This window comes from Prionailurus viverrinus, chromosome C2, assembly GCF_022837055.1.
Source record: "Prionailurus viverrinus isolate Anna chromosome C2, UM_Priviv_1.0, whole genome shotgun sequence".
NCBI classification, from domain to species: domain Eukaryota; kingdom Metazoa; phylum Chordata; class Mammalia; order Carnivora; family Felidae; genus Prionailurus; species Prionailurus viverrinus.
Window position 1 is genome coordinate 44,565,396 of NC_062569.1, and position 27,671 is coordinate 44,593,066.

Consider the following 27,671-nt stretch of genomic DNA (forward strand, 5'->3'; position numbering starts at 1 on the left):
CTTCTTAAAAAGGCAGATTGGCAATACAATTCAGAAGGCTTTTGACTGAAATTCTCAGTTTTGATGTCTCTTGGAATTTAGGTTTGTTCACCGTGCATGCTTTTTATTCATGAATGTTTGAGTTCTTTGCCTCCATCTGACACCATGTGTTTGAGGTTGCATTTTATGAATGTGAAACTTTGCACATGTTTACTAAATGATTTAGGTTTTATTTTTGCCTTGTGTTCTTAAAAATACCAGCTGCTGCTTAGTTAAAAATGTAATTTAATTTGACTGACGCATGAGTTTTGAGGTTCATAAACATGGATGTATTTTCCTTGTTTGTATTCATAAGTCTGTTGGTTCCATATGTAATATGTTTCTTGATTTAATTTTAATACTTTATTTTAGAGATAAATAAAAACAATAACAAAAGCCTTGGGGGAACATGTTTCTATTTTTTGGAATTCACACTTGTACGTTCAAAATTCCTCTGTATTTTAGTGGTTTTCTAAGTTTTCTGTTTCAGGAATTTTATTATTTTGTTAGCAGAGAACAGCTTTTGATATTGATATAATACTGTATTTATGGAAACAATTGCATTTTGAATGTGTGAAGGAAACATTTCTCCTCATTTGCTCCATGCAATTTTAAGAACCTAATGACTAGATTTAGTTATACATGTAGCAGATTGTTGTAAATCCAATAATTTATTTTGGTGGTTCTTAACAATTTGGGGGTCAGAAAACCTTTTGTAAAATTGATGATTGCTTTGTCCCTTCTTACCACAAAAGTTCACACAGAGAACTGCGGGAAATTTAAGGACCCCATGAAGGGTTTTTTTCAAAATGGGATAGTACATGTATATGTAAATATAATGTAAGGTACTATATAAGATCTTTAAGAAAAATGTAAAAAAATTTATATAAATACTCTAAGCGGGGAGGAATTATGTGGGTGCTTGAAAAAAACCATGCAGAATTGGGCATTGAACAGGCAGGCTTCATGGAGATCACGGAATTTTAAGGCCTGATTCAGAAGACAAAACCTTATTCCTCGCAGAGATAATAGTGTGAGCAGATAGAGAGGCAAGAAAGTACTTGACCTGTTTGGATATCCGTGAGTATTGAGATCTCTTTGAGGATAGTGATGGTTTCTGATTCACCTTTTGAGTTCTGCATTGTGTCGCACAGTACCTTAATGTAGTTTTATTATGTGAACTCAAATACTTACTGAGTTGAACTTTTTTTACTCTTTTTTTTTTAACAGAGAAGCTTTATTTTTTTTTAATGTTTATTTATTTATTGAGGAGGGAGGGGCAGAGAGAGAGGGAGAGGGAGGGAGGGAGGGAGGGAGGGAGGGAGAGAGAGAGAGAGAGAGAGAGAGAGAGAGAGAGAGAGAGAGAGAGAGGGAGAATCCCAAGGAGGCTCCACGCTGCCAGTGCAGAACCCGATGCAGGGCTCAAACCCATGCATGAACAGGGAGATCATAACCTGAACCGAAGTCAGATGCTCAACCGACTGAGCCACCCAGGCGCCCCCTTTTTTACTCTTTATTATGTCTCCTGAGACCTCTTTTCTGTGTGTCCTATCATGTTGTTTCTTTGCTCACAAATATATATTTTGCACAGAAACAAGCTAATACATGTAATTTCAATGACTGTGTGCATTAATTGGCTTTAAAAAGAAAGCCAAACTTGTTTTTTTATTAGAAAAGAACAGCTTTTGATATGAATTTTATATTTCTTAAATTGTATCTCTGGGAACAGTTGTTCTTGGATGTGTGCAAGAAACATTTCTCCTCGGTTACTTGGTTAGCTTTTGGGGAACAGTTTAAATGGTCATTAAAGCATCAAATAAACTAATAGTAACCCCAGCCAACTCTACTTTTGTTTAAGTGAAATCTACATGAAGTCTTGCCTGCTATGGTAATATAATGAATGAATAATAGATTAATATATAAGTAGCAAATAAGAAATAAGATTTAGAAACTAATAATCTTTCTTAAGAGTATTTTTCTTTCCCCTTGAAACAGCGGCAGTATCTATGGGGAAGAAGCTTTAAAGCTAGCATTTTCTCAATTTTAGCTAGGTAACAAAATCTGCTTAAAAATGGACACATAAACAAACAAAAAAAACCCCTTTCTTATTATTGACATTTTCTTGCAGGACTACAGAACATTCCTTGTAACAGTTTTGTTGGCTGGTTAATTTTCTTGCTGTATTCCTAATGTTAGAGCAGTACTACCTGTGTTGGTGAACTATTTATGCTATTTTAATTAGTTTCTTAAACTGTCTCTGCTTGGGGTACTAAGATGGCTCAGACTCTCGAGTTAGGTCAGGTCATGATCTCATGGTTCTTGGGATTGAACCCCTGCTTTAGGCTCTGTGCTGACAGCATGGTGTCTGCTTGGGATTCTCTCTCTGCCTCTCTGCTCTTCGTCTGCTCACGAGTGTGCATTCTCCCGCCCTCCCTCTCTCTCTCTCAAAATAAATAAATAAGCTTAAAAAAAAGAGCTCTGCCTAATTTCCTCTCTTGTGTTTGTAATGTTATAATGTGGGCTATTAATTAGAGCGTATATTTTATACATTTACTCATTCAAGTAATGTTTAGTGAGTGCCTATTCTGTGAGGCTATTTTGTAGGTGCTATAGAGGCTGTAAAGATGAATAAAATATTGGTTCCTCAAGGCAATCTTATCTCCTGAAGATTGGTTGGATTTTTTTTTTTTTCAGTGGTAGGATAAAATTATTCTGATTAATCCACATGAGGAAAAATAATTTGTCCAAGTTTATCCCACTAGTAAGCAGCAGAGGTCAATTTCAATGCTCAAGGGCTGATGACTCTTGAGCCTGAGCATAGCAAGTCTCTACGTATTAGCACTAGACATGTTTATTGCTTTGGATCTTTCTAGTATTTGAGCTTGTATCTCTGTTTTTTATTTGTTTCTCATTCATTTAGTGCCATTAACGAAGTCAAGAAGATGTCTAAAGTCATTGATAATCAATTGTAAAACATGTTCTATTTCAAGAACATATTTGAGATCCATTCTTACATATATACATAATCTAGTCCTAGACACATGGTACAGACTTGCTAATTTATGTTGAAGTTGAGTGACTGTATGACAATGCACTCTCTTCCTCATATCATGATTGTTTTTCTGACCTGCAGGTTTTAAATGCACAGAGAGCAGGATACAAAGCAGCCATAGTTCACAATGTTGACTCTGATGACCTCATTAGCATGGGATCCAACGACAGTAAGTACAGGTATCACTTTTCTTCTCTCCTGTTTGACAGATCTTTTGAAACTAAAACTTAAGATTTTTTTCTTCACATTTTCTGTTTAAAAAGCAAATTTCTTTTCTATCAGAAAGGTAACTCTCATCTTAACCCTGTTGGGACAATTTTATTCATATTGAAGTGAACTTGACTTGTTCTTTTCCAAATAGTTGTTTCTTTTTCTTTTACCTTTGTGTTTCATTGTAGAAGATGTGTTGATATTTTGGCAAAAACCAAAGGAAAACCAAAGCTTTAAATAGAGATAAACATGCTGAGTTAAGGCTTCCATAGAAGAATTTTTGTGATTTATTTAGAGATTCACAATATTAAGTGGATATACTAAGTAGCTGCTACATTCTTACAAAATTTCAAAGCTACATACTTGAGCTTTCTTACACCAGTTGGTTATTAGTTTCTTAATATACAGTGACATGCCTATAGTTTTTTATTCAAAATAGGAATGTTTTCCCTTATTCTCGACTAAATATTATCTTGTAGGGAAAATGAGCCAATTTTAACCAAATAACTGGCTTTAATCTGAGATTTTTAAGCTGTATGCTTTCACTTAATTTGGTGAGAGTGATAAAGTTATCTTTTGTTATGTTAATGACATGACTTTTGGACTCCACCTAAGGAAGGTGCCTGGTAGGCTGGAAAACCAACCATTTGATGAGAGAATTGGAGCTCTCGGTCCCATCTCTCTGACCTCTGGGGAGAGGCAAGGGACTGGAGGTTGAATAGATCTCCAGTGGCCAATGGTTTAATCAGTCATGTCTGTGTAATGAGGCCTCCATAAAACCCAAAACGACAGGGTTCAGAGAGCATCTAGGTTGGTAAACATGTGGAGATTTGGGGAGAGTTCCATGCCTGGAAGAGTGTACCCTTCTCACAAACCTTGCCCTGTGCATTTCTTCCATGTGGCTCTTCCTGAATTACATTCTTTCATAATAAACTGCTATCTAGTAAGTAGATAATTTCTCTGGGCTCCATGAGGCACTCTAACAAATTCATTAGACCCAAGGAGGGGGTTGTCACTGGAACCTCTAATCGGTAGATCAAAAGCACAGATGATAATCTGGACTTACAACTGGTGTCTGAATGGGTGGGGGCTTTTTGTGAGACTAAATCTTTAACCTGTGGAATCAGATGCTATCTCCAGGTAGATAATGTCAGAATTGAGTTGAGTTGTTTGATGGTGTGGGGAAGAGCCCCCACATACACATTGGAAATTGGGTTCAAAACCCAAAACACACTGCCAACATTCATGATTAAGTATTTTATTTTTGTTTTTCTTCTAGCACATAACCATAATACCTCTGGCTACTAAGTGCCATTGAGTCTCATATGCATGAAAGAGCTTGGAGCAAAGAGCAGACATAAAGCTATGGACTGATATCCTACGTTGGAATATCTTTAAGACTTTAAATAATTACATCCTTAATAGGAAGTATTTTGGAGTCCTTGACTAAAAAATATTTTTATAGCTTAAGATAGTATTTGTTGTTATTGTTTGAGTAGAACCCTCTTCCTTCTTACCCCTGGTAATCTGAGGCAAAAGCTACAATTTCTAGAAAGTAAAACTTGGTGGGGCATGTGGGTAGCTCAGTCAGTTGAGCGTCCAACTTCGGCTCAGGTTAGGATCTCTTGGTTCATGAGTTTGAGCCTTGCGTTCGGCTCTGTGCTGATAGCTCAGAGCCTGGAGCCTACTTCGGATTCTGTGTCTACCTCTCTCCCTGTGCCTCCACTACTAATGCTCTGTCAATCTCTGTCTCAAAAATAAGTAAACATTAGGAAAAAAAGTAAAACTTGGTATATATTTTGGTATTTCCATATATATTTAAAATTATTATTTAATATCCTAGCTGATTAAATCATTATAATGCATGAAGAACTCTTAAGAGGTTCTAGCATTTCACAAAACATTTGATAGTCACTGCTTGAGAATTAAAGGAATTGATGAAGGTATTTTACTTACCAAATAAACTGTTGGCACTGCAGATTTGACACAACTTTCTTCTCCTTAAACAAAACAAAACAAAACAAAAAACAAAAACCAGGTCAGTAGCTTTTGTTACCTGTATATTTTGCTAGCAAAATGTAAAGCATAAATACTCCAGAAATAGGTATGAATTTAAATTCACATCATGAAGCTTCCATTTGTATTAGCTGTATAGCTTTGAGCAAGGGACTTACTCTTTGTGTGTTTTGCTAAAGTCCTGAGCCTAGTGTTATGAGTCCTGAAGACCTGCTTAAGGTCTTGTTTGGGTTAAACAGATTAATATCTGTAAACTATTTAGTCTTTTTACAGGTTTTCTTTTTTTTTTATTAATTTTTTTTAAATATTTATTTATTTTTGAGAAAGAGATATTGTGAGACAGGGAGGGGCAGAGAAAGAGAGAGAGGGAGACACAGAATCCAAAACAGGCTCCAGGCTCTGAGCTGTCAGCACAGAGGCCGTCTCGGGGCTCCAACTCAGGAACTGTGAGATCATGACCTGAGCCGAAGTTGGATGCTTAACTGATAACACCTGTTTTTCCCTTTGTACTACCGTAAACTTTTTTGTGGTAATCATGCCAGTTCCTAAGGAAAAATGTGCTAAATGTTAAAAGTAGCACATAACCAAGTAATCTTGCTGTTGCCATGGAAATGTTCCACCTGAGCTATTATATATCAGAGATTGGTCAGAATTTTGGTTCTTGACTTTATTGCTTGAATTTATTTTGCTCCATCCTTGGGAATGTGTGTTTTGGACATTTCATATATCCAAAAACAAATGTTGTAAAAAAGACCTTTACCACTTTCATCTTTGCTATTACTTAGTAGAGGAAAGGAAAGCACGGATTCATTAAAAGGGACATGTATCAGGGCGCCTGGGTGGCTCAGTTGGTTAAGCATCCAGCTTGGGCTCAGGTCACGATCTTGTGGTTCATGGGTTTGAGCCCCACATCGGGTTCTGTGCTGACTGACAGTTCAGAGCCTGGAGCCTGCTTCGGATTCCGTGTCTCCCTCTCTCTTTCTGCCCCTCCCCAACTTGTGCTCTGACTCTCAAAAATAAATAAATGCTACCAAAAAAAAGAGGATATGTATCTGTCCCCCCTTTTAAAGGCTTAGTCTGTAGCCACAAAGAATATTGCACGTGTTCTCCTAAGAGCAGACATTCTAGTATCTAAAAACAAAAGGAAGTTTTAAAAGCCCCTCGATACAGACATTTCACACAAAGAATTGTTTTTATTTCAGCTAGAACATAGGATGGGTTCGCTCAGTGGAGCCAATACATTTGTCACTGTTAGGAGGAGGCAGAATGTGATGGGGAAAACACCCAATCACAGAAGCGGGATTTATTCTTCTGGGTTAGTTGATACGTGAACTAGCCTGTGCCTTTGGGAAAGTTAACTTAACCTTTTAAGCCCTTTACTTTCCTCTGTAAAAGTGTGAATAATTTTAATTCTTATTTGACCTGACAAGGTAGTGAAGATCATATAAAAGCAGGCGTATGAGAAAACCCATGCCATGGCAGAGTTGCAAGAGCCTAGGTTAGGAGGTAGAGCCCCAAGTTTGAGTCTTGGCTATGCAAATTCCCAATTATTTTACCAGGGCAAGATATCAATATGTCCGAGTTTGTTTCTTCTCCTCTTTTCCTTGCTGTCTTCCTTCAACAAGTCGTTTTTGACAGTGTACTCCTCAGGTATTGTTTTAGGCACTGTGACTACAGCAGGGAATAATTCAGTTGAAGGCTCTGCTCTCATATCTTTCATTGATGTAGCAGAATGCAGCATTTAACAGTGTGGCTTCTGGGTACTGCCTGCCAGGGTTTGAATTGCAGCTGGACTGCCTTCTAGCTATGCAATCTTGCGTATGTTACTTTACATCTCTGTCCCTCACTTCTTTGATCTGTAAAATGGGAATGATAACGGTACTTCACTCATTGGGTTGTTGTTGAAGATTGAATGAATTCAGATGTATAAACTATCTAGAAGACTCCTGCTTTTTAGCAATCATGTAGTGGTTACTTAGCTATTACCTAATAATTATATTATTGTATCTTCATTCTAAATTATATAATAGCAGCAAAATAATAATCCTTTAATGGTTATTCAGCTGTTATCATTACTGCTGTTATTACATTCTAGGGTGGGAGAGAGGAAATGAACACAAAATCAAAGAGATATGCTGCATGTCAAGTAGTGATAAGTGCTTTAAAGAAAATCCTGTCAGGCTGAAGGGATGTAGCACGGCAAGGACTAGAGGAGAGTGGCCGTTTTAGATAGGGTGGTCAGAGAAGGCTTCTATGAGGCTTTGACATTTGAATTAGGTCTACCGTGAGAGGCTGAGCCATGCAGATTTCTGGAGCAGTGTTCCAAGGAAAGGGAACAGCAAGAAAATGCAAAGCTTCAAAGATAAAGCATCTTTGGTGTTTTCAAGATGTGGCAGAAAGCCACCTTGGCTGGAATAGAGTGAACAAGGCAGAGAGAGTGGCAGAGGATGAGGTTAGAGAGGGGGTATTTATAGAACTTCGGAATTTGTTCTGTGTACCTTTTAAATAGAGGTTTGAAGTGATCTTTTACTTTATAAGGAATTTAAAAAATTATTTATGTGTGTATGTGTGTTTACTTGCATTAGAGAGTCAGGGGAGAGAGACAGAGACAGAGACAGTGCGTGAGCAGGGGAGGGGCACAGAAAGACACAGACAGAATCTGAAGCAGACTCCAGACTGAGTTGTCAGCACAGAGCCTGATGCAGGCTCACCAGCTACCAGCCCGGAGATCATGAGGTAAGCCTAAGTCAGACACTGAGCCATTCAGCCCCTGATCTTTTATGTTAAAAGGATCACTTTGGGTCTCTTTGGAGAACAGATTGAAGGTGAAAGGTGGGCAGGAGTGCCTAGGAAGAGACCAGTCAGAATGTTGCCAGAGGTGATGGTGATCTGGAGTATTAGAAGTGACTGATAAGAGGTGATAGAATTATGGATATATTTTGAAGTTGATAGGATTTGATAGAAGGAATAAGGAAAGGGAGGAGTCAAGAATGATTCCAAAATGCTCAGCCTGAGAAACTAGGTGAATACCAAATGTTGTTTACCCAGATGAAAAGGACTAGGTAGGAGTAGAGCTGATTGAAAGGAAAGAGACTTTGAGAGTTCTGTTTGAGAAACATTGTTTGAAACACCTATTAGCTAATCAAGTGGGGATATTGAACAGGCAATTGGATATATGAATCTGGAGAGGTTGGGGCTGGCCATTTAAATTATCATTTGTCTATGATACCATGATAATACTATCTGCAATGTATACTTCAGGATTGTTTTGTGGATTAGAATTAAAATTTAGTGTTTTTAAAAGTATTTTGTGAACTAGAACATGTTTGGTTTTGTTTTCTGTAGATAAATAATGTTGCAAAGTCTCCAAGATGGCTATTCATATTTGCATACATTTCCCCTCTTCTTCTGACTAAAAGGAGGAACTTTTTACATCTCTTTAGATATGATAACCCAAAGAAGTTATATCACTTCTAATAATTATTGACATGACGGGATATCTGAGGTGTATCATTGAGTGAAAAAAAGCTTATACTTTTTTCCATTATTATATGATCCCATTGATACAAAAAAATAAAATTTTTATTGATCCTACTGATATAAAAATAGTGATTAAATATTCCTTTATCAACCATTTAGGTTCCTACCCTCCTGGGGCTTATATGGGTATGTGTATGTGAAAGAGAGAGAGAGAGAGAGAGAGAGAGAGAGAGAGAGAGGGAGAGAATGGGAATGTGTGGAGTGAATGACTATATTTGCATAAAACAATAATCTAGGAGTGAAAAATGTACTTGTTGAAACTTATAGAACTGTTTATTACTTCAAATAGAACCTTTGTCTTCAGGTGGGAAGGATTATAGTTGGTTTTGGTTTTCTTCTGGTGTCTTCCCCCCCCCCCCCTTTGAAAATAAATAACAAATGTGTGTGTGTTTTTTTAAAGGAAATGTAGAACAAAGTTATTGTGAAAATGTAATGGAAACAAATGGACTTTCTCTAAAGCCATATTTGTTAAATTAACTCACAGCTAAAAATAAGACTTCTTTTTCTATTGTAACTTTAAGAGGATCTTCCTGAGTAATGGGTAATTTTTCAAACTTCTCTTCCGTTGGCATTTGATTTTGGTTTTGCAATATAGGTATGAGTCCAGTTTGTTAAGACACCAAACAAAACAAAGCTTTCCAATGAACTCCAGGCTTAGGAGGAAGTAGAAATTTACCCAGCTTTCCTATTTTATGCCCTTTCTCAACTCCTGTCAGCCCTTCACTCTGGAAAGTCATAGATGTGTGGTGTCATTTTTGAGACTTTTGTAAAGTGGTCTTTTCTTACATTTTTTGGCCTATACCTCTCCTGGGAATGGGTATGTAAAAAAAGCTTTTTTACTTTTTCATTTAGGAATTAAGTTATTTGTGGAAAGAAAACTTAAAATATTTTCTTCCTTTTCTAAGAGTTAATTGTGTCTAAAGAGGAATAAATTGAAAGGAAATATTAAAAATGATTACCCCAATCATCATGGGACTATTGAGGTAGTAGGTAATGTACGTATGCAGAATGTTAGCTTTTGTTATTGCAAATGTAACAGTATTTCTCAACCACTGAGATTGATGATGGTATAAATCTGTAATCAGGAAAATCAACCAATTTGAATTTATTGTAATTGTTTCCAGTTATGTTTGCTGCTATTATGAAGAAAGTAAAGTTGATTGTACACTGAGTATGGGCTTTTAAGAATAATTTTATTATTATTTTATACAGTTGATGTGCTAAAGAAAATTGACATTCCATCTGTCTTTATTGGAGAATCATCAGCTAATTCCCTGAAAGATGAATTCACATATGAAAAAGGGTAAGTAATGGATATGAAAAATAATCATGTAGCTTAAAATTCTCCTTTATATTAGGGTAGAACTATGTTAGTTATAACCAAGGTTGTGTTTTAAAATGAACTCTATTGTGCTAAATTAAGTTCTCTCTTAAGTCATAATGATTATAAGACTTTATTATAATAATTTCTCTGTGCATTATTACATATTGAAAATATGCTCACTCTAGAGAGCCTAAGGTACTCATGTTGCTAAAAAGATAAAACTTTCCCTTTTATCATTTAATCAAACCATTGGTATTTAGAAACAATGTGATTTATATTTATCATTAGACATTTGTATTTTATTAAAAAGAGATTTGCTATTTTATAAACACAGTCCAAAACAGTGTGTTATTGACTTGGTTTTTATAAAGGCATAAAGTTTGTTTTCAAGTTTAAAAGCTTTCATTTGGAATAAAACCTTCTGTATGGAATTTCTACCACAAATCACATTATGAGGGTAACACAACCTTTTTTTTTTCCTTCCCAAATTCTTTTTTAATTTAATTTTTTATTTTTTTAAATTTACATCCAAATTAGTTAGCATACAGTGCAACAATGATTTCAGGAGTAGATCCTTAGTGCCCCTTACCCAATTAGCCCATCCCCCCTCCCACAGCCCCTCCCGTAACCCTCAGCTTGTTCTCCATATTTATGAGTCTCTTCTGTTTTGTCCCCCTCCCTGTTTTTATATTACCTTTGCTTCCCTTATGTTCATCTGTTTTGTCTCTTAAAGTCCTCATATGAGTGAAGTCATATGATTTTTGTCTTTCTCGGACTGACTAATTTCATTTTGCATAATACCCTCCAGTTCCATCCACGTAATTGCAAATGGCAAGATTTCATTCTTTTTGATTGCTGAGAAATATTCCATTGTATATATATATATACCACATCTTCCTTCTCCATTCATCTGTCTATGGACATTGGGCTCTTTCCATACTTTGGCTATTGTGGATAGTGCTGGTATAAACACTGGGGTGCACGTATCCCTTCGAAACCACACACCTGTATCCCTTGGATAAATGCCTAGTAGTGCAATTGCTGGGTTGTAGGGTGGTTCTATTTTTAATTTTTTGAGGAACCTCCATACTGTTTCCCAGAATGGCTGCATCAGCTTGCATGTCCAGTAACACAACCTTTTGAAACTAAGGCACAGGTATTTCATCTAATATAGAAAACATTGCAGTTAGCACTTCAGAGCTGCTTCTGTGGAACATATAATGGGCAGGAACAGGTTTTTGACGAAGAACAATAATAACAATATTAGTAATAAAAGCAGTAATGTTTATTGAGTACTTAGCAAGTGCCAGCACTCATGAAAGCAAGACTTTTACATTTGTTATCCATTTAATCTTTACAGCAACCCTCTAGAGGTTGTTATTATCTCTTATTCTCTGCATTTTCCAAAAGAGAAAACTGGCAAAATAAAATCCAATCCTGATTATTTAGGTGGGAAAATCCACCAACATTTGAGTTAGAAAATACATAAAAAGAAGAGGGAAAGTTTTTCTATTGCTGTTTTTGGCATTTTCCCCATGCAGTTTTGATATTTAAAATATTGTTCACATATTATAGTCTCAGAACATCTACTTTAAGGTCAAGAACATAATTTTGGATGTTGTATTAAAAATAGTTATACAAGGCGTGCCTGGATGGCTTGGTCTGTTAAGCGTCCGACTTTGTTTCAGGTCATGACCTCATGGTTCATGAGTTCAAGTCCTGCAGTTCAAGTGCTACACTGTCAGTGCAGAGCCTGTTTGGGATTCTCTCTTTCTCCCTCTTTCTTTGCCCTTCCCCCACTCACTCTCTCCCAAAATAAGTAACTTTTAAAAAAAAGTTATGCAAGATGCTATTTTGTCAGCTGTGTTTGTTAAGTTAGTAGAGGGGAGAACTAATACTTTTACCTCAATATTGTTCCTCATTTAGAAAAATTCCGTATACTTTAATATGTATTATAAAGTCTTTTTTAGTTTTAATTATAAAATCATGCCTTTTTAAATTAAAAAGTAATATATACATGCTAGTAAAGCATAGAAAAATTCAGAAATATAAAGCATCAAAATGAAAGTCCGATGATGCTATTCTCTAACAACAGCAGCTACTGTTTAAAAAGTGTTAAACTTTTCCTGTATTTGAATACTCACATTGTTACATGATGATGGGCTATAAAATAGAACATACAATACATAGTATTTTTTTTTAATTTTTTATTATATTTTATTTATTTATTTATTTATTTTTTGGGAGAGACAGAGACAGAATGCGAGTGGGTTAGGGCAGAGCGAGAGGGAGGCACAGAATCTGAAGCAGGCTCCAGGCTCCGAGCTGTCATCACAGAGCCCGACGTGGGGCTCGAACCCACAAGCTGTGAGATCATGACCTGAGCTAAAGTCAGACGCTCAACTGACTGAGCCACCCCGGTGCCCCTACATAGTATTTTATAGCATGCTTTATTTACATAATATTTCGACCCTTCCATGGTATCATAAGTCCACAGAATCCCTTAACTTAACTTGTGGGACAGATGTCTTGTGGGGGATTTTTAGAAGTTAAGTACCGTTCCAAATACAGTTTGAGGCAGCCTCCCATAATGAAACAAATTATATACATACATCTACAATGAATGCATGAGTATTTTATCAGCTCAGCTCATGTTGACTGTCAGATGAATTGCCAACATGATTTTTTTTTAAGTATTTATTTATCTTGAGAGAGAAAGAACATGAGCAAGGGAGGGGCAGAGAGAGTTGGACACTTAACTAACTGGGCCACTCAGACACCCCCAGGCAACATGATTTTTTAAAACTTTTTAGGTTTCGGAGTTGTGCAGAAGGGACTGTAAACAAGTACGTACACATCTCCCTTATCCATCTGTGAGCTGGCCTGTCAGTCTGCCTGCTCGCCTACCTGCCTACCCACCCACCCATTAATTTATTCTACTTTAAGAGAATTATTATTGAAGCATAGTTGACATACTGTTGTATGTTGTGTAACATACATAATGTTATAATAGTTTCAGGGGTACAACATAGTGATTCAATAATTCTGTTCATTGCTCACTGCTCAGCACGGTAAGTGTAGTCCCCATTTGTGACTGTCTAGTGCTATTACAGTATTATTGACCATATTCCCTGTGCTGTACTTTATCTCTATGACTTGTTTTATAACTAGGAGTTTGTCGTCTTAATCCCCGTTGCCTCTTTCACCCATCCCCCTCCGCACCTCCCCTCTGGCAACCACCAGTTTCTGTATTTAAGAATCTGTGTTTTTGCTTGTTTTGTTTTTTAGATTCCACATATAAGTGAAACATTTTGGTATTTGTCTTTCTTTGTCTGACTTCACTTAGCATAATACCCTCTAGGTCCATCCATGTTGTTACATGGCAAGATTTTACTCTTTTTTAATAGTTGAGTAACATTCCATTGTGTGTGTGTATGTTTGTGTGTTTCTGTGTATGTACACATACACACATACATACCACATATTTTTTATCCATTCACCTATTGATGGACACTTGGGCTGGTTCCGTATCTTAGGGATTATAAATAATGCTGCAATAAGCATAGGGGTGCATGTTTCTTTTTGAATTAGTATTTTTGTTTTCTTTGGGTAAATATCCAGTAGTGGATCACTGGATCGTATGGCATTTCTATTTTTCATTTTTTTTTTTAACATTTATTCATCTTTGAGAGAGAGAGAGCGTGAGTGGAGGAAGAGCAGAGAGAGGGAGACACAGAATCTGAAGCAGGCTCCAGGTTCCGAGCTGTCAGCACAGAGCCTCATGCGGGACCCGAACTCACTGACTGCGAGATCATGACCTGAGCTGAAGTCGGATGCTTAACCGACTGAGCCACTCAGGCATCCCTCTAGTTTTAATTTCTCAAGGAAACTCCATACTGTTTTCCACAGTCATTGTACCAATTTACATTCCCACCAGCAGTGCATGGGAGTTCCCCTTTCTCCATATCCTTGCCAACACTTGTTATTTATTCTGTTTTTTATTATGAAAACTTCCAAGAGTATTTAAAAGTGGAGAGATGAGTATAATGAATCTGATTGTTCAGTTTCAAAGTTGTCAACCTGTGGTCAATTTTTTTTGACTATCCACCCTCCAACCCCACCCCTTCAATCTTTCTTCCCCACACCGTGATTCTTTTGAAGCAAGTTCCAGACATCTCGTCATCTCAACTGTAAACATCTCAGAATATATCACTAGAAGATATTTTTACATATAAAAATATCAGGGCACCTGAGTGGCTCACTCAGTTGAGCATTCAGCTCTTGATTTTAGCTCAGATCATGATCCCAGGGTTGTGGGATTGAGTCCCTGCGTCTGGCTCTGTGCTGGGCATAGAGCCTGATTAAGATATATTCTCTCTCTCTCTCTCTCTCTCTCTCTCTCTCTCTCTCTCTCTCCCCCCTTCTGTTCCTCTCCCCCACTCACATGCTGTCCCCCCACCTCTCAAGAAAGAAAGAAATAAAAATATATTATCATTATTCTATTGTTTTTTTGAAAAAAGGTAAACATTAATATCAACACATGTTTTAGTCTTCAGATTTTCCCAACTGTCAGATTTTCTTCTTCTTCTTTTTTTTTTTAAAGTATTTGTTTGAGAGAGAATCCAAATAATGTCCATACATTGCAGTGGTTCTTAGGTCTTAAGTTTCTTTTAATTTATTGGCTAAAATACTTGTATGAAGAGAGCATGCACCTTCATACAAGTTATTTGATTACATACAAGTTATTTGATTAATTCATATCAATTATTTGATTACCCTGATACACAGTCTGTTTAAGAAAGCTGTAGGATAAAGGTGCCTGGCTGGCTCACTCGGTTAAGCGTCTTGACTCTTGATTTTTGCTCAGGTTGTGATCTCACAGTTTGTGGGATCCAGCCCCGCTGACAGTGCAGAGCCTGCTTGGGATTCTCTCTCTCCCTCTCTCTGTGCCCCTCCCTGCATCCATGCATGCTCTCTCTGTCTCTCAAAATAAATAAACATTTAAAAATAAAATTTTTTTAAAAAGAAAGAAATCTAGGATAAACAGTTCTTTGCCTTCATTTACTATTTTTCAAATGACTTGGTTCACTATCATCTTCCAAAGATGATTTTATATATATCTTCAAAGTATCATAATGAACTCATGAGTTAAAACTCATTTAGTATGCTTCAGTGCATTGCAGTTATGATCTTTATTGACATTCATTCACATTTTCCCATTTCAAACTTCTTGAAGTTTAATCCTAATTTCTTTGGATGTAAATCTGGGGCTTTGGATTGCTTCTTGTTTTCTGCACAACAATTGTTCCAGGCCCATCTCGTTCTTTTCCTCCCCCTGACTTGGAACCAGTCATTTTTTCAAGAAGCTCTGGTTCCTTTTAATTGAATACGGTATTTAGAGACTGAGGGGTGATCATTGCTCCTTGGTTTGTCATTATTTCTAGGGCTTTTTAGTGGACACAGCTAAGAAATATATATGCTTTTTGCTTTTTATTTTTTGGTTTTGGCTTTTGTTTTACAGGGTACGGCTTTCAGGTAGAATAATATGTTTTTAAAGATACAGTAAATCATGAGCACATATTGTTGTTTCCAACTTAAGTTCCGGACCGTACGTTTTTACTGTATTTTGCTGATCTTACATCTATATTTTATTTTTCTGTGCTCAGAGATACCAAATAATTATTTTCTTTTTTTAATTGCACAATACACACACACAGACTCAGAACAATACCAACACTATTGCCTTTGTTTAAGTTCTTTAAGTTCTACCATAATAAGGATCTAAAATCAAATTACCATGTTTTAAAATCTGTGAAATAATTCTGTGTGCTGATTATAGCAACTGGAAACACAGGTCTATTTGATTCATGTTGCTTTTAGATTTTAGGGACTGCTTTTTACTCCCATTGTGATTTTTATAATTATGTATAAACTTAAAGTCAAAATCAACAAAACACAATGTGTATTCAGAGAAGGTCAGCTTCTAAAGTGTCATCCACCCTGTCCATCTTGTTCCCATCCTTACCTTTGAAAGTAACAATTTCATTTATTTATTTTTAAAATGTTATTTATTTATTTTGAGAGAGAATATGAGCATGGGAGGGGCAGAGAGAGAGAGAGAGAGAGAGAATGAAGGAATGAATGAATATCCCAAGCAGGCTCCACGCTCCAGGTTGTACCAGCAATATATGATGTCTCTTTCCCCACAGCCTCACCAACAAAGAATGTTGTCAGATTTTTCCATTTTTACCAGTTAGGTAAAAAATGGTTTCCTGTTGTAGATTTAGTATGTATTTTCTTTCCATGAGCAAACTGAGCATGTTTTCTTAGGCATAAGGCCTGTTGGCATGTCATTTTCTATGAACTGTTTAGCTCATTTTTCCTAGTAGCTTGCTGGCAATTTTCTTTTCTGTTTTTAGAAGCTCTTTATTTATTAGGTATGTTAACCATTTTTTTGTGATATATTACAAGTGTTTTTTAATACTTAGAAATTTTAATTTCATTTATGATGCTATTTTTTAAATGCAATCAGATATATTAATCTTTTCCAATGGGCTGCTGGTCTTAGGAAAATGTCCCCTGCTTCTGGGTCATAGAAGAATTGACCCACATTTATACTTTATGATTCCTCTTTTAACATTAAATCTCTGGCTTATTTGTAATTTATCCTATATAAACCTTGAGGAATGGAACCAGTTATATCTTTTGTCAAATGACCAGTTACTCCAGCACTACTCCTGAAAATGTGTGTCCCCTCACCCCATTTGAAATGTTGCTGTATTTCCATACATAACTGAATTTTCTATTCTTTATCTTTGGCCCACCAGTACCACTCTGTTTTTTGCTATAGGGTTTATAATAATTGGTATCTGAAAGGCTAGCCCTTCCCCACTCCCACCCCCCTCTTTCAGGTTTTTTATAGGAATTCTTGCTTATTTGTTCTTTCAAACAAAAATCTGTATGGCTTTACTGAGTCATATTTTATACACTATAAAATTTGCCAATTTTAAAGTATACAATTCAGTGATTTTAGTGTATTACACTTGTGCAGCCATCATCACATTTTAATTTCCCAGAGGGATTGGGAAGTTAGAGTATTATTGTTATAAAGTTTAGGCCTAGACACCTGGTTTGAAATTAGCCTGGGAATTCATGCAAAGGAGAATAACACATGATTTCCTGGGTTGCTTAGGACTCTGCTTTGATGATCAAATCTTAGCTGCAGAGCTCATAGAGTGTACTATATTTAGGGGTGGATGTAGAGGCAGTGTAAAAATACTTATTAACGCTGTTTAAGTATCTCCTTCAAATACAAATTCATCTGGGATTAGGACATGAGGGATGAGTCTGCAGACTCAGCTGTGAGAGCCTAGACAGAAGAAATAGAAATGGAGCTAGAGGACTGATTGTTGTAGTTCCCTGCCCTGTACCATCACTGTTACCACCCTCCACCATCAGCAATTTGGTTAAGAAAAAGCAGTGTCTTGGGGCACCTGAATGGCTCAGTCAGTTAAGCATCCAACTTCAGCTCAGGTTGTGATCTCACTTTTCGTGGGTTCAAGCCCTGCATCGGGCCCTGTGCTGACAGCTCAGAGCCTGGAGCCTGCTTCAGAATCTGTGTCTACCCCTCTCTCCGCCCTTCCCTTATTCGCACTCTGTCTCTTTCTCAAAAATAAATAAAACATTTTTTAAAAATTTAAAAAAAAAAGAAAAAGCAGCGTCTTGAACATTCATTTAGCATCTTGCTTTAAGATGCTTAAAACCTTCTATCATTTGTAGACCCTTTAAAAATTCTAGTACATCTTGACAGTAAACTAAAATGGTTTGAGGTATATTATTAATAGGCAAGCATTAATAGGCAAGCATTAATAGGGCATATGGAAGAACACTAGATTTAGAACCCAGGTCTGTGAATCCTAACACGGTGCTTACTAGAAAATTCTGGGATTGATTCCATTTGTATGGTTACACATATATAGGAAGTTTTCAATAAAGTCTATTAGATAAGAAGTTGTTAACGTAACAGAAGAAGAAAAAACAATGTACAAGATGTAAAGTTTGCTATTGCTGAGATATTTAGATCCTATAATGGGTTGAATTTAGATATGCAGCATGAATGGGTATGAATTTAGGTATGGCTTCTATTCCCTCACAGTGTTAATTTATAGCAAGTTGGTAGGGGCAGGGTAGGGAGATTGCAGATCAACATCTTAGGGCACCCCTGTGACTGCATCTCAGCCTTAGCTCACACAGTTTCAGAAGGTTTGTGGGAGCATAGAGACGTTATTTGCAGAGCTGGCTCCATGCTGGAAGAGATGGTACCAAATATAGCGGCCCAGGTCTGCTGCTTTGCTCTTTTTATACTGATAGATCATTTTAGTGTTTTATGTAAAGCTACAAAAATGCATGTGAATCTTTTGTCATCCCCGATTCTGCTGGAAAGTAGTTGAAATAAAAAGCTATTTTTATTCTAGTATTCTTAGCAATCTGTAAATATTTTCAGAAGATATTTCAATTATTGGGGGCAAACTTCTTGTGTTATAATTTTTGTTTGTTTTTGTATTTGGTGAAGCTTGAATATAACAATAGCCTTAAAACTTAAAAATTGCTTGGGGGGTGGGGGCGCCTGGGTGGCTCAGTCGGTTAAGCGGCCGACTTCGGCTCAGGTCATGATCTTGTGGTCCATGAGTTCAAGCCCCGCGTCGGGCTCTGTGCTGACAGCTCAGAGCCTGGAGCCTGTTTAGGATTCTGTGTCTCCCTCTCTCTGACCCTCCCCCGTTCATGCTCTGTCTTTCTCTGTCTCAAAAATAAATAAACGTTAAAAAAAATTTTTTTTTTTAAATAAAAATTAAAAAAAATAAAAAAAATTGCTTGGGGATAGACATAATTTGATTTCATGTTTTTTTTTTTTTTTTTTTTCTTAAGTACTATGGTGTCCGGGAGGACTTGACCTGGTTTTATTTCCCTTTTATTGAGATTTTTTGTGTGGCATTGGACCCTTGTGTTATGAAGTGCCAGGCTTCACTGCCTAAAACATCATCCAGCAGCGGATTACCATGTAGTGTTACTGGCACTATACTGGCAGCACAGGAATACAACGGGGAAGTCAGTCCTATTACTGACCGTTATATAGGCCCTTCCCTAGACTGAAGGTATTTTACAATGCAGAAGTTTGCAGCCGTGTCAAATTTGCTCACACAACAAAAATACTATTCCTATTCTGATCATAGTTTCATTCTATGAGTCCCTGTCAACTTTTGGAATAGTAATACCACAGAAAGTAATAACATGGTTAATGACAAAAGGGAGTAAGGCATGTAGCATTCTCCATCCCTCCACCCACAACATACGTATTTTTGTAGCTTTTTCCAGTCAAGCAATGGAGAAGGTGGAGAATAGAGAGGAAGGTACAGCTCCTGTAAATTCCTTTGCCAGTGTTTTATACCACATCTCATAGAGGAACATAGAGTACAGGGGCTGTGTCCATTGTACCTGGTATAAGAAGTTCGTGGAAAGCATATATGAGAGAAGAGGGAGTATATTTTTATTAATAGTGGCTTCAGGGTTTTACCATAGGAGGGACTGCTGAGTAGTAATTTGGTTGGGGTGGAGGTTTTTGTTGACATACCACCCAAGGTACTACCATTGTTTTAATGTGATGTTGCATGTAAAACATGCAGAATTTTGTCCAGGTTACTAAATTCAGTAAATAACATGTTTCCGGGATGAACACAGTAAGTATTGATTGGCTGATTTCCTCTGCCCAGTCTAAAAGCTTCTTTAATTATACAGGCAAGTTATTTTGGCAAATATGAAAATAAACTGAAAGATGGAGAAAGTATCTCTTAAATTATTAGAAATCATATTTTAGAAAATGTGTCTAGTGGACTGAATCGTAATGTCTAATTGCCTTTTAAAATGTTTTTCTTTGTTTTTAATTAACATTATAACTTGGCACTCCTTAATATTTCTCAATTATTACTCTTTGTTTTCTTGTAGGGGCCACATTGTCTTAGTTCCAGAATTTAGTCTTCCTCTGGAATACTATCTAATCCCCTTCCTTATCATAGTGGGGATCTGTCTCATCTTAATCGTCATTTTCATGGTAGGTAAATCAATGCTAAGTATATTTTTAAACATAGCAGGGATGATTCTAAAAACATTGTATTGAGTGAGAGGAGCCTTCCATAAACGAGTACCTATCGTATGAATCCGTTTATATGATTGGGTCTGGAAAAGGTGAAGATAATCTGGGGGCAGGGAAAATCAGAGCAGTGATTGCTTCTGGGGGGCTAGAGAAGGGTGAGGGATTTACTGACAAGGGTATGAGGGAACTTTTCAGGGTAAGTCATGTTCTGTATCTTGAGAGAGGTTTAGGTTGCATACATATCACTTAAATTTTGTGCATTTCATTGTATATAAATTTTACCTAAGGGGAAAAAAATACTAAACTCTGAGCAATGATTTATATGCTAAAGTATTTTGGGGGACATATACTGATTGTCTGCAACTTACTTTGAAGTACACTGTAAAAAAAAAAAAAACTAGAAAAAGAGGTGTATTGATGGGTACATAGATGGTTGGGTAGATAGGTGATACAAAGTGCAGTTCAAAGTTAGTTATAGAATCTAGGTAATGGATATATGGGTATTATAAAATTCTTTCAACTCTTCTCCATTTTTGAAATTTTTCATATTAAAATGTAAATAAAGAATGGTATGAGGGCTTGAGGGTAAGGGCAATGACACATTACTTCTCCAAAACAGTGGTTACCAAAGTATGCTCCCAGGACTCTTAATGGGTCTGTGAGGTCAAAATTATTTTCATGATAATATTAAGATATTATTTGCCTTTGTCACTCTCATTCCTTCACGGTTTAAGGCGGAAGTTTCTAGAAACTACATGGTTTGTGATACCAAAACAAATTGAAGGCAGAAGCAGATAAAACCACTGTATTAAGATAGATACTAAAGAGAATTGCAATGACATAAAATAACCCCAGTATACTCACTTTTTAATTTTTTTATAAATAATATTTATATTAATGTCCAATGAGTTTATTATTTATATGGGCATTATAGTTTAACTTAGAGATTAAATGCCATCTTTGAAATGTTCAGTCTTTCTGTGATGCTGTGGTATTTCTCATTTGTTTAGAACTTTTATATCCACCAGTTTAATCATTTTTTTCTGTAAACATTTTGCATATCTTTTGTTTGACTTTTGAAATTGCATTTTCTAAATGGTTATTATTAGGATATAAGAATATTATTGATTTTTTTAAAATAAACTTTTAATTTTGGAATGTTAAGATTTACACAAAAATCGCAAAGAATATTCTTGTACATTCCTCTTCTAGTTTCTCCCATTGTTAACATTTTATGTTACCGTGGTTCATTTGTCACTAAGAAAGTGACCTTGGTACCTTACTAGTAACTAAACTCTAGACTTTGTATAGATTTCAGTATTTTTTCCTTTAATGCTCACTTTCTGTTCCAGGATCCAAAACAGGGCACCACACAGTTAGCATGTCTTCCCAGCCTCCTCTGTTCTGTGACAGTCTCTCAGTTAGTCTCTCCGTGTTTCTAATAACCTTAGTCTTGGGGAGTGTTGGCCAGGTATCCTGTAGAATGTCCCTCATCTGATAGCAGTTTTTCTTATGATTAGACTGGGTTATGGGGTTTTTTTGAGGAGTAGGGAGTAGGTTTTTGAAAACAGAGGTGAGGGGCGCCTGGGTGGCGCAGTCGGTTAAACGTCCGACTTCAGCCAGGTCACAATCTCGTGGTCCGTGAGTTCGAGCCCCGCGTCAGGCTCTGGGCTGATGGCTCAGAGACTGGAGCCTGTTTCCGATTCTGTGTCTCCCTCTCTCTCTGCCCCTCCCCCGTTCATGCTCTGTCTCTCTCTGTCCCAAATAAATAAACGTTGAAAAAAAAAATTAAAAAAAAAAAAAAAAGAGAGGTGAACTGCCAGGGGGTACATGATATCTGCATAACATAACTAATGGTATTAACACTCATCCCTTGATTAAGCCAGATTTCTCCACTGCACAGTTAATATTTTTCTCTTTTTCTATTCTGTTCTTACTTTGGAAGTGAGGCACTGAGTATAACCCATCCTATAGGTGGGGAGGGGCAGGCATTAAGATCTGAAGTGAGGAGTAGGAGAGAGTATCTGCCACGTATATTATATTACTTGGAATTCTTTTGTAAGAAAGATTTGTCTCTTCTTGGCATTTATTTATTTATTTATTCAATCATTTATTTATATTGGTTACATACTCCTATATATTTATTTTATTCTTTGGGTTAGAATCCAATACCACATTATTTATGTTGTTTAAATTTTGAGCTTTGGCCATGAGGAGCTCTGTCAGACTAGGTCATGTGTCCCTTTGATTTGATCCATCTTTTTGTTTTTCTAAGCACTTCTTTTGTATCTGGTACTATAAGAAGCTTCAGGATCTTCTTACATTTTTTTTTTTTGCCCCGGCCCTAGAATTAGATGTTTCTCCAAGGAGCCCTGGTTTCTTTTATTGAAGAGTTGTATTTAGAAACCGAAAGTTGGACACTGGACATTGTTTTTATATATCAATCTTGTATCTACAAACTTGCTGAATTCTATGGTAATTTGAATTTGTTCTTTCTCTTGGGCTTTCAGTATCGAGCAAGGAATAATAGAAAGAACAACATACAAAAAATGTAAGCAGAGTAGCAGTAGATGTAAATACTCTTAAGCTGATAAAGATTATTAACTAAAAACTGAAAAATGAACATCATTAAATGGTTAATTTATTAGAAGATTTCCCTTGAGGGGTTTCTGGGCATCCGACTTCGGCTCAGGTCATGATCTCACAGTTCGTGGGTTCGAGCCCTCTGTCGGGCTCTGTGCTGACGTGTCGGAGCCTGGAGCCTGCTTTGGATTCTGTGTCTCCCTCTCTCTCTCTCAAAGAGTGTCTCTCCCTTCTTGTGCTCTGTCTCTCTCTTTCTCTCTTAAAAATAAACGTTAAAAAAAAGACATTCCTTGAAAGTCAGAAACGACAAAAAAGGATGCCTGTTGTTGCACCTCTTATTTAACATTATGCCAAATTTTCTGATAAATCAAGAGAAAAAAGCCATATAAGGCTTAGAAATAAAGAAATCAAACTTTTCTTTTTCCTTATTTAATGATGAATGGGCGCAGAATTATGTCTTTTATCTGTTGTAATGATCATTGGGTTTTTTTCTCTTTTAGTCTGTTTTTATGGTGGATTACATTAATTTATTTTGTACATTATAAAAATCTTGTATTTGGAATACACTTTATTTGATTATGATGTGTAAGTTTTGTCTTTCATTTTGGGTTATTCAGATTTCTAATATGGATCAGTTCTACATTTGTACATAGATGCAAAAAATCCTAAATAAAATATTAGCATTCTGAATGTCCAGGTAAGGGAAAGCTTTGGAATTATGGAGCTAGAATGATCTTAACGTCAAAAGCAGACAATCCCATAAGCACATGGAACAGCCACTATAGAAAACAGTATGACAGTTCCTCAAAAAACTAAACAATGAGTTATCATATCCAGCAATTCCACTTTGGGTATATACCCAAAAGAATTGAAAACAGTTGTACAGATATTTGTGCACTTATGTTCATAGCTGCATTATTTGCAATACTGAAAGGTGGAAGCAACCAAATTGTCCATCGATGGATGAATAGAGAAACAAAATGTGGTATAGACATACAATGGAATGTTAGCCTTAGAAAGGAAGGCAGTTCTGGCACAGGTACAGTATGGGTGAACCTTAAAGACATGCTAAATGAGGGGTACCTGGGTGTCTCAGTCAGTCAAGCGTCCCACGTCGGCTCAGGTCATGATCTCATGTTTCATGGGTTCAAGCCCCACATCAGGCTCTGTGCTTACATCTCGGAGTCTCAAGCCTGCTTCAGGTTCTGTGTCTCCCTCTCTCTCTGCCCCTCCGCCTGCTCACTCTCTGTCTCACTCTCTCTCTCTCTCTCAAAAATAAACATTAAAAAAAATGTGAAAAAAGACATGCTAAATGAAATAAATGAAATAAGCTAAATGAAATAAGACTTGCTAAATGAAACAGTTACAAAAGTACAAATAGTGTATGATTCTATTTATATATGATACCTAGAGTAGTCAGATTCAGAGACACAAAGTAGAATGGTAGTTGCCAGGACTTGTGGAGAGGGGGAAGGTGGGGAATTATTGTTTAATGGGCACAGAGTTTCAGTTTTGCAAGATGAAAAGAGTTTTATGGATGGATGGTGGTGATGGTAGCACAGTAATGTGAATGTAGTTAGTGCCACCCAGGTATACACTTAAAAATGGTTCAGAGTAAATTTAGCGTTATGTGTATTTTACCATATAGTTGACCCTCGAGTAACATGGGTTTGAACTGCATGGGTCCACTAATCAGTTACAAATAAATAACTAGACTAGATTAAACTAGCCCCATAAAACAAATTACCCTTATTTTCTGTTTTCTAACATAGTTTTTGATAAAGTTGGGGTTATGTATTACTTTTTGGTGAAGGTTGTTTACAAAATCATCTAGACCTGCTGACTGTGTTCATAGTTACCTGGACATTCAGATGGTTGTCTACTTTTTCATACGAAATTATATTTCTAAGAAATTGTCTATTTTATCTGTTTTCAAGTATAGGGGGGATCAGGTGATTAATATTTATATATTCACATAACTATATTTTAAGTTTATTTATCTTGAGAGAAAGAGAGAGAGTGCAAGTGGGGGGACAGGCAGAGAGAAAGAGGGAGAGAGAGAATCCCAAGCACTGACAGTGCAGAGCTCAATGTGGGGCTCGAACCATGAGATCATGACCTGAGCTGAAGTCAGACGCTTAGCTGACAGCCACTCAGGCACCCTTCACATAACAATTTAAAGAGCATTTCTTTCTTTCTTTCTTTCTTTCTTTCTTTCTTTCTTTCTTTCTTTCTTTCTTTCTTTCTTTCGTTCTTTCAAGAATTTCTACTGTATGTGAAATGAGTTCTCTTTATTCATATCTGCCCGTGCCTTTTCACAGTGTTATTAATTTATCTGTTTTGTCTTTCAAAGAAGTAGACCTTGACGGTTTTCTTTTTCCTTTCACTAAACAAATATTCATTTCACATCTATGATGAATTAGGCACTGCTCTATGATCTGAAGATCCATCACTGTACTTAAAATTGTTAAAAATCTCCGATGTAAAGCAGCTTCGATTCCACTGCAAATTATATTCTAAAGTCTTCACTGTTTTATGTCTCTCATGAATTTCTGCTCTTAGCATCATTTTTCTTCTGTTTTGTTTGGATATATTGCTTTTCTTTTTCTAGCTTGTTCAGCTGAATGCTTATTAGTTTTTTTCTTTCCAGATTTAGATTTAAATGCATTTAGATTATAAATTTCTGTTTAACAGTGATGTTAGCCTCAATTCCTAGCATTTGATAAGGAATATTATTTCAATTTGGTTTACATTTAAAAATATTTTTTGTTGTTATATAGAATATTTCTTTAGCACTCTTGATGTTTCCATTCATGTGAAGGGAGAACTCAAGTTACTCTAATTCCTAGCTCTTCCTTACCCTCTCACTCATTTGGTCTTAGGGGAGATGAAGTATCTTATGTGTGTGGTGTATTTGGGAAGAATAAACCTAGCGCATGCGTCGCTCAGCTCCACCTTTCTCTTGGGATTAACCTATTTCCAGCTTCTCCAGGACTAGTTCTGCAATTCTGGGGGTGAGTGAAGGGAAGGTCTGTTCCATTCCAGAGGAGTTTTGTCTGTACCTGGCTGGGTAAGGCAGTCTCATTCTGTGGTTCAGTAAAAAGTTCTAAATCTTTCTCCACTGCATTAGGTACTCCACCTGCATCTATTTGCTAGTTCATGATCTTATTTCTCAAGTTATTTAGAATCCAGGTGGCAAAGAGGCATGCTAATTTTAAGGCCCCCTCAGAAACTCAAATGTCCATTATGATTTCTTCTGAGACTTGTAAACTATTTTAATAAAGTTTTACATTTCCAAAGAGCATATATATTTTTCTGTATCTTCTTTTTTTCTATTGATTTCTAATTCAATTTTATTGTGGTCAGAAGACATTGTATGTTATAGATTCTTTGGTTATTTCCAAAGACCTGCTTTGTGGCCATATTTTGTGAACACTCCCCATATATGTGAAAAGAATTGTGGAGTTCAAAGTTCTATATATGTACATTAGTTTGAGCTTTCGCATTTGTTTTGTGTATTTTTTTTATTTTAAAAACCATTTTGACATAGAATTCACATAACATAAAATTGACACACCTAAAGTGTCTAATTCAGTGGTTTTTAGTATATTCATAGAATTTGTGCAGTAATCACAATTCTCTATGTTTGTTTGGTACTTTTCTGTTTTCTAAAACAGTGCTAGGCAATAGAACAATACTGTGAAGCCAAATTTATTGTAATTTAAAATTTTCTGGTAGTCAAATGAAAAAGATAAAAAGAGGGGCACGTGGTTGCTCAGTCGACTGAGGGTCCAACTCTCGAGATCTACTCAGGTCATGATCTCATAGTCATGAGATAAAGCCCCATGTGGGCGGGTTCTGTGCTGAGTGTGGAGCCTGCCTGGGATTCTTTCTCCCCCCTTCTCTCTCTCTGCCCCTCACCCACTCGTGTACTTTCTCTCTCTCAAAATAAATCAGTAAACTTAGAGAAAAAAAAGATAAAAAGAAAAAGGTGAGATTAAATACTAAATCTAAAATGTATTTCAGTATTCAATTAATATAAGTAATTATGAAATATGTTTTACATTCTTTTTTTTCTAAGTATTTACAATCTGGTGTATATTTTATAATTTTACAGCAAATCTCAAATGAGACTAGCCATATATTGAGTGTTCAGTAGCTACATGTACCTAGTGGCTACTATATCAGGCAGCATAGGTCTGTAGTCTAAATTTTTTCTCTGCTTTAGCTATAAATTACTGAACTTGGAATTTGGGTATTTCTCCTATAATTTTGTCCTTTTTAGATGAAGTGTTGTTTTTTTTTATTGTCATGTTACCTCCTAATGATTTTTGTCTTAAATTCTATTTTACTTGATACATCAGCTTTCTTTTGCTTAATATTTTCATGGCATATCTTTATTCCTTTATTTTTTACCTTTATATTTTTATTAATGTGTCATTAATTTTAATCTTGTGTCTTGTAAATAGCATATAGTTGGATTTTTTTCCTTATCCAATATGATACACTCTTCAGAAAAAAAAAAAACCTGGTAAATTTAATCCACTTACATTTTTGCAATTACACATACATTTGGAATAATTTCTATTGTTTACTTTTAGTTTGTTTCTTCTTCTTTGAAGATTTGGATGACTCCACTTTCTCCTACTGGTTTAAAAGCTTAGATTATAGTGTTCTTCTAGTGGTTACTATTGAATTTTTAAAAAGCATTTATTGAGGTATAATTAACACATGACAAACTGCACATATTTAAATTGTACAGTTTGGTAAGTTTTGACACA

At 36.2% G+C, this 27,671-nt stretch overlaps 1 protein-coding gene across 4 annotated transcripts in view; it reads left to right on the top strand.

Annotated features, from left to right (window-relative positions):
- RNF13 (ring finger protein 13) overlaps positions 1 to 27,671 on the top strand; it is a 168,448-nt gene that overhangs the window by 96,628 nt on the left and 44,149 nt on the right. For 3 of the 4 annotated variants that reach the window (XM_047874479.1, XM_047874478.1, XM_047874480.1), the window contains exons 5-7: positions 3,152 to 3,239; positions 10,049 to 10,139; positions 20,160 to 20,265. In XM_047874479.1, coding sequence (XP_047730435.1) covers positions 3,152 to 3,239; positions 10,049 to 10,139; positions 20,160 to 20,265 — 285 coding nt within the window. Of the gene's footprint in view, positions 1 to 3,151; positions 3,250 to 10,048; positions 10,140 to 20,159; positions 20,266 to 27,671 lie in introns of all 4 variants that reach the window. The other variant, XM_047874481.1, reaches the window with a different exon arrangement.